General features: G+C 38.6%; 1 protein-coding gene across 1 annotated transcript; it reads left to right on the forward strand.

Annotated features, from left to right (window-relative positions):
* Positions 1-3,761: 3,761 nt before the first annotated feature.
* On the forward strand, positions 3,762-7,670 carry LOC108669173 (lysozyme c-1-like; the record flags this gene model as incomplete). The annotated part of the gene is made up of 4 exons (XM_018156472.2): positions 3,762-3,897; positions 4,039-4,133; positions 7,202-7,265; positions 7,502-7,670. Coding segments are annotated over 4 exons (447 nt in total), but the record flags the coding sequence as incomplete, so codon positions are not given.

The raw sequence follows: 7,670 nt of genomic DNA on the forward strand, positions 1-7,670 counted from the left end.
GATGAGTGCCACCTATGCCCGCGCATCCTCTCGATTTATCAGCGTTTCAATGGTGATTTTTGACTGGCGTGGCCACCCACCGGTACGCCACCTATAATCTACCATCGCCACCTATAATCATCGATGCGCCACCTTTAATTTTTATTTGGGTACTCTAAATTTATTCCAGTCCTTTTTAAATGGCTGTTATCTCCTCACATAACAGTTCTTCGCAGCCACACGCTCTACAATGCATTGTTTCAGAGCAGAAATATTTGCGTCTTCATATTGCTTTGCTCTCACAATCGCATCCGGAATTATACCCGACATTGGCATATACTCAGCGACATCTTCAGATTCAGAGATCTCCGTAAGCAAGTATGAGTCGGTTTGATCCGCAGTCAAAATACCGGTGAAAGAACATGTTGTCTAATGATCCGAACGATTTACTGATGCCTTCCGACTGATGCCTCTACAACATTCTTATCAATACCCACAGCATCGATGAGATCTACCACATTCTCATCAAGGCGGATAACAGAGTCAAGTTGTTTGCACAACTCGCTTCGGAAAACTTGAAGGTCCTCGATCATACCGCTGGACGTCATCAGTTAGAAATGCCTGGACTCTTTTACGCATCTTCGTCACTCTATGACCTATCTTCTTAAACGCGCGGCATACCGTCATGAAAAACTTAACAGCAGTAAAAACTTCAACGTTCGGTTCACTGCGATGATGCACCATCAACAGCACCATCCTGGCCACAGGACCACGTCAATTCCGAAGGGTTGAATTAAAGGAAGAAAGGTTTGTAGGTTTATTCAAACTACTGAGGAGGCAGACGCTGAGACTCATACTGGCATAATATCTTACGTATTACAAGAAATAATGAGTAGCGCGGAGCCACTGCCTTATGCGTGAAACTATTCATATGTAATAAAAAAAATTCATGTGAGGTGCGATGAATGCTTCATTCGTCCTGCGATGAATGCTTCATTCGAGCTGTAATGAATGCTTTTTCATGATGGCGAATGAGGAACCTACTTGATTGCACTGCACGCTGGATTATGTGACCTCAGGTTCGCATTACTGTAGCTTACATCGATGTTGCTAATCTACATAATCAAACAATAAATTCTTCACATCAGGTCGCGGCTTACTATTATCCCTAGAGCTGCTCGTACTATTATCCCTAGAGCTGCTCACTGCGAACAAAACGTGTTATTTACGAGCATGATAACGAGTTTATTATGCTACGCTGACTTTATGAGGGGTATTAGCGTCTCCTATCACACCTAGTACGGCGATGGCTGCCTATAGATAAAACTCAAGCTCTTCTCAAATCAGTTTCTTCAAGAAATATCATATGAAACTATCAGGAAATTCAAAGAAATTTCTAATGGTAAAACCTTCAGACCTGAAAGTTCTCTTCGTATAATTTCAACCACTATTCAACATCTACTCTAAAAATTTCCTGGATTCAAAACCCCTTGATTCGATGCGAGCTTCCTCATCATCAACAATTTTCAGAACACTTACAAGTTTTTATGATTCAGCAGCCGAGGTCAAGGAGTTAATTAGATCATTTCCTGTTCAATTGGTTTGGATATCAATTTTAATATATACGGAGCATTTAATGCTTGAGATATTTTAAATATTATTCATAGTCAATCATGTTAATTTCTCCACTACCGCTCCTCTCTCAGGTAAAAAGACTGTGGCGCCACCTCGCGCTTAAATTTAACAAAGAAGTTATTGTCACGTTATGCCAAATAACGTGAAATGGACTGCAAGAAACCACAGCTATCTGACTGTTTTTCACCGTTTTTTCTAACAGTGTACGGATGGGTTGAATATTAAAGGGCCGAAAGGAAAGCAAATAAATTAATAAGATTTTAATTCTTTTGATTTCTTGTTTACACTGCACAAGCTGCGGTGTACACTGCACAAAACTTTTAAAATTTTTCATCCACTGTTGTAACCGGGTTACTTATTGCTTTTATCGCAAAATAAATCCACTCATACATAATTTATTCTTGATTACTTTGTATCAATATTTTTGTAATTTTAGGGTAATGGATTTCTTGTACCATTTTAGGGCAAAGGAAACTGACTTCTAGGATCCGTAATAAACATTCGGTCTTGTCATGTTCGGCGCCACTGGCCAAAGTAAGTTGTAGGACCGATTGTTCATGATAAGATTTGGCTGGTCGGATCTCCTGAATTATTAATGTTTATTTTTCAGTTGCCTATACTCAATTCACTATTATGCTCAATTCAAGATGTTTGTTGTGCCAATGACCAGTTGTTGTGTTTATAGTTCAGTTATTTTGCTTTGGTATTTATACTATTTTTTTATTCTTTTTACAGTATTTTCTGCCCATGCTCCTGTATTCCCTGGTTTTATTGAAACTGTAATCTGGTCACCAATATACTTCTATCTTTACTTGTTATTTATTTATGGCCTCTGCGCCAATATTTTATTTAAAGTTAGTTGCCCGAGAGACTTAAGTAGGTCACATAGGGTTGACATCACCCGTAAATGCGCCAGCAACACTGTTATAAAACCTCATATCTTTGGTTTATTGAGCCTGGCGGCTTGATCAGACAAATTCTACATATATATAAGCGGTCAAATTTCAGCAGTTATCCATGCATCTCATAGTATAGCTGGTGAACCCTTAGTGAGCAGTTAACTCCTGTACTCCGCCATCGCTTACGTAAGTAACTTGAAAGCTGTCATGTCCTAAACGTGGTGCAGGCAATGTTCATTCGGTTAAGTTTAATTGAAAACAAGAGCATGCTTTTTATTAAAAAATTTATTGCTTGTTCTTCCATTGAAACGAACTGGGACATAATATTGTTGGCGCTGAGAGACATAAAATAGAATACGATGTTTCGAATATTGCATAAAGATTGCAGAATAGATAACTCTTGCAACTAACAATATTGGTATAGTTAGACAGAAGTTATTCATTCTACTCAAGTTATATATTGAGCAATCTGTTTTTTCCCATTGGAGATGCTAGCTGAAGAAGTGCAGCGCCCACATAGGATAATAATAGCTTCTTGAAAGGAGATTTATGTAATTTCGAAATTCCAACCAAATCACAAATCCAATTCTTACCAAATGATGGAGCTATTTGCTTCCATCATTCACCCAAAACTGGATGGATGATAAGGCTGCTTCATTTTAATTGTTTCACGGCAAGCTGCCGGAACATCATTGAGTAGAAATTATCGCGCACTGAAATTATGAAATTAATGCAGGTACAAACATATCCCCGACGTCGTATAAAAGTCACGAGCATTTTGTTGACGATACAATTAATTTGGATTTAATTCAGGGTGCAACTTCAGGAATTCAGCAGTTGCTTCAGAGAGCCTGTGCCATAGCAGTAACACATACCTATGAGTATGTGTAGAACGTTCAATGCAAATTGAATAGTTGTGAGGTAAAAGTTAATTACGAGGTATATTAAATTCTTGTCCGGAAATTCAAATAAATAATAAACTATGCCTCACAGCTGAAGTGACAAACGACATGAGGGGTAACCTTAACCAGGCAACCAGAATCAAAATTTTGAGGAGAGGCTCTTTTTAGCGCATTCTCTCATTTATGGAGAGCAAACATTTAGTTTGGTTTTAGTTTGGCAAGGTGTGGCGTCTCAAAAAGTCACAAAATAACACTTGCTTTAATGACACTGAAATGACGAACCGTAATTAATAAGATCTTGAGCCCACAGTGATTTCTTCATTTCAAGGTGTATATAATTTTGCAGATGCGTTCCTTCGCCGCCGTTCTCTTGGCTGTGATCAGCCTGAGCGCTTCATGCCACTGCAAAATTTACACGAGGTGCGCGCTTGCCAGGGAGCTGAAATGCGTCTACGGCTTTGCGCAGAGCAGCCTCGCTGACTGTGAGTAAATCTCTGCGTATTTTGTTTCCATAATAAAACTGAGGAAAGTTTCACAACATCAAGAGTATGACAGTAGCATGACTTTGCAATTAAAAATATCCCACTTATAAAACTAATTCCCTACCTATCCTCTCTGAACAGGGGTGTGTCTGGTACAGCACGAGAGCTCCTTCAATACCGCGGCTGTTGGAAGAAACGGGGGTAGTCGTCCAAGTAAAGACTATGGCTTGTTCCAGGTAAATCATATTGTCGTGTCATTATGACACCTAATACGCCTTTTGCCTGTTAAGGAAGAATTCCAATATATATCCGATTATAGGATAGCGGTTGGAAAATACAATACCAATTTTGAAGCAATAATGGTGGTCGAATTTTAATAGCAGACATAGTCATAAGTCAACGAAGTCTTTTCTAGTTCTTCAGCAGTTGCGGTCATCATATAGGGAACTCTGAAAACGGAGGCTTTGCGCCCTACATTACACATAGTTTACGAAATAAAACTGAAGATTAGGTTTTAGAACGTAAATTATGCATAAAATTAATTGATTTCTGCTGGTTTTACTGAAAATTTGGGATAAGAAGAAAAGGAATTTATCCTGATAGTTGGGAGACATACCAAGAATGTCAAAATGAATTATATTACAGTCAGTGGATTTAAAAATGAGTTAAACAGTGAATTCGTACATCGTTGACATTTCAGAGCACTTGGCAACTACAAAAACAAAAAACTTCCAGCACGAGAATTAAATCATTATTCACACAAATCATCATCATTGACAACAGATATATTTATGAAATTTACTGATGATGTACGAAGATCTTGAAGGTTCGTTCACTGAGTAGTTGGAGGCATACTGCAGATATAAAATTAATGCAAACTGGGTAAACTTTCAGACCCAACTAAAAGGAAAAATAGAACAATTGTCAGAATTTTAAAAGAGGATCGTATTTTAAGTAGTAGTTTGTGGGCCTAAACTTTGTTAAGAGGCAGAGAATGATGTCTGGAAGAAAACAGTTCCATCACATGATCCAAATTGCATTATTGCACACCTACCCTATCGAAATTCGAAGACCTGTCAGCCGCTGGCACACGGACGCCCCAAGTTCTTATGGCAGTGTAAATTAGAAGTTATATGTCCGCTTTAGGTTCCGGTTGCCGGAGCGAAGTAAGCGCCAAAATAGAATCTTATGATATTCCTGTCGAGCTTGGGGCGATCGTGGGGCGCGCGTATTTGGTACCTGATACGTTCGGGACAGACACGGCCGAATCTGAAAAATGCGTTTAAAAAAACGCCCCCTCCTTTCCCCCCTTTATGGGGGAAGGGAGGGGCATTTCAACCACTGTACGTTATATTTATGTGCAGTGTATATAGTATTACTCGCTTAGTTTTAAGATCAGAGCACAGTCTATCAGAGGCTATATTTCATGCAAAGACGCTTACAGCTAGTAACTATTATGACATGGCGTGGTTAGAAATGACGACAATAATCGCAAATAAAAAAAATTCAATCGATACATCAATAGCACTGATTCGAGGTTATGCAAGTAAAGCCAATTTCTCCTATTAAATCCATATATCCTGCTGAATGAACAACGTTTTGTTTAAAATAATCGTTGAATTATTCGCCGTTTCATGTCATGTAACTTTCGTCACATTTAATTTTTATCGAGCAAACGGTTCTGTTAGGGCCTCGAATTTCTGCGTCCATTGACGAAAGAAAGACCATACAATAGAATGGAGAAGCACATTTTAATCTTAATAAAATAAAATTACTGCACTAACTTGATTGCAGCTTTCAGTTGCTCACACTTAATAGCAAATTAGGATCTTTCTGCATCCATCGTCGGCTGCTGCAAACTTTAAATTCCTGGAGAAACAATCAAATAAATAGCAGAATATACGATTGTTATGGAAATCTTCAATTCAGATGTTTTGCTCACAGAGGGGCTCCTTGTTATCGATAGTTCATAAACTATCTTCTGCTTGAGCAATAAGCTCACGCATGCAGACATACGCCCAAAACTGAATAGTTCTTTTGTTGAAGAAACCATTTGTCTAGCAAAAACCTTTACCGGGGTCTGAAAATACTGCTTGCAACTGTTGCAAAATGATGAATAGAAGCATTTCTAACGTCTAATACCATTCCAATATTGCTGAGCTCGATGAAAATTTCCTGAATCTATCCTCGTATAATTTGTAGTTCTTCAGAAATAACCAAATTCATCCTTATACTTGAATGTAACTCCATAATGAAGCCTGATGATACAACGAAATACAGTAGATAGAACATAACAAAAGCAACTAACTTAATTGCGAATAATCGGTATACGCTCTGCAACCTGTTCCATCCTGGGCCTATACTTTCAAAAAAAGTTAAGAGATCGTAAGTTCATCAGTCAATCATTGACGGTTTTTCAAGCAAAATCCACCAATCATAGACAAGAAAATAGAGCGTAAGTACTTGAGTTCACTTAGCGAGTTTTGAAATTATGGCCGCTGGTCAGCTGGCCCGTCCAGTGGTGTCGAGTGTTGTCTGTCGGTTAGGTAGCATCGTAGACAATGATAAACTTTCGAGTTTCGTCTACACAAATAGATCCAGTTGACGTGTTGATTTAGAAATTAGAACCTTAAGCATATAAACAGGAGCATCTTAAATAACATGCTCGTGTCGACATGCCAAAAGTTGAAAATTTCTACCGCAGCCAAAATCTTGAACACACAAATGCGTGGTCATGATGAATGTCGCCTGCCGACGAGAACTTGAGAAGTACCTATTGCAATGAAATGATCAAATAACAACTGATTTAGAGCATATTCCGCATGAAATCTATTATTGTCGAAATTACGACAAACGTTCTTATGCAATCTACATAAATTAAGCTGTTGGCCGTAGGGATGCTTAGAAATTTTAATTTAAAGCATATCTGCAAGAGCTACATCTTTAGCCGCTCAAACAGACATATACTCAAAGCTATACCGGGCAATTGACTTCCAAAAGAGGCTGCTAAATAGAAGCAAAACACCCTACGTGGCCGACTTGCGCCTGATTCACCCCTAAGCCGAATATAGTTCCTCTAAAACGACCTTAATCGGCACGAAAATTTTGACAGGGTATCATAATTAAAGTGACCAAGCGGAACTAAAGGAAAGGTCAGAAGGAAATGATGAGCGGAGTGACGTACAATGCGATTAAATTAATGTAAGTGATGAATCCTAGTTTTACTTGTTCGGTTCTGATGAAAATAGTTTTTATTGACAATTTTATATGTTCGTCTGGGAGCATAATTTCCTCCTCTGCGCAGATCAACGACTATTATTGGTGTAATTCGGGCACAGGCAAGAACGTCTGCAACATCGATTGTTATAGTGAGAAAATGTTATGCTTAATTAGACATTAGTTTCTACCTGTTAGCGAATTAAAAAATTATAAATGGGCCCAATAAAAGAATTGTAGCTTTAGTTAAGTTTTCTGAAACACAAAAGGGGCTTCTCATGGAAGCCCGTATTTATTTCACTTTATTGAATTGGTTTCTTCACTCAATGTGTAACTAACTGATTTTTAATTTGTTTACGTAAGCTATGGTTATTTTTTTCTAATTTAGAACTGAAGGACAACAATATTGCGGACGACATCAAGTGCGCCAAGACGATTTTTGGGCGCGGCCACGGCTTCAACGCCTGGTACGGCTGGAAGAACAAATGTAAAGGCAAGAACTTGTCCTCCTACATCCGTGGCTGCAAGCTTAACTGCTGAGTGCCGCCGTCCCGTGA

Source organism: Hyalella azteca, unplaced genomic scaffold, assembly GCF_000764305.2.
Source record: "Hyalella azteca isolate HAZT.00-mixed unplaced genomic scaffold, Hazt_2.0.2 contig5373, whole genome shotgun sequence".
Taxonomy (NCBI): domain Eukaryota; kingdom Metazoa; phylum Arthropoda; class Malacostraca; order Amphipoda; family Hyalellidae; genus Hyalella; species Hyalella azteca.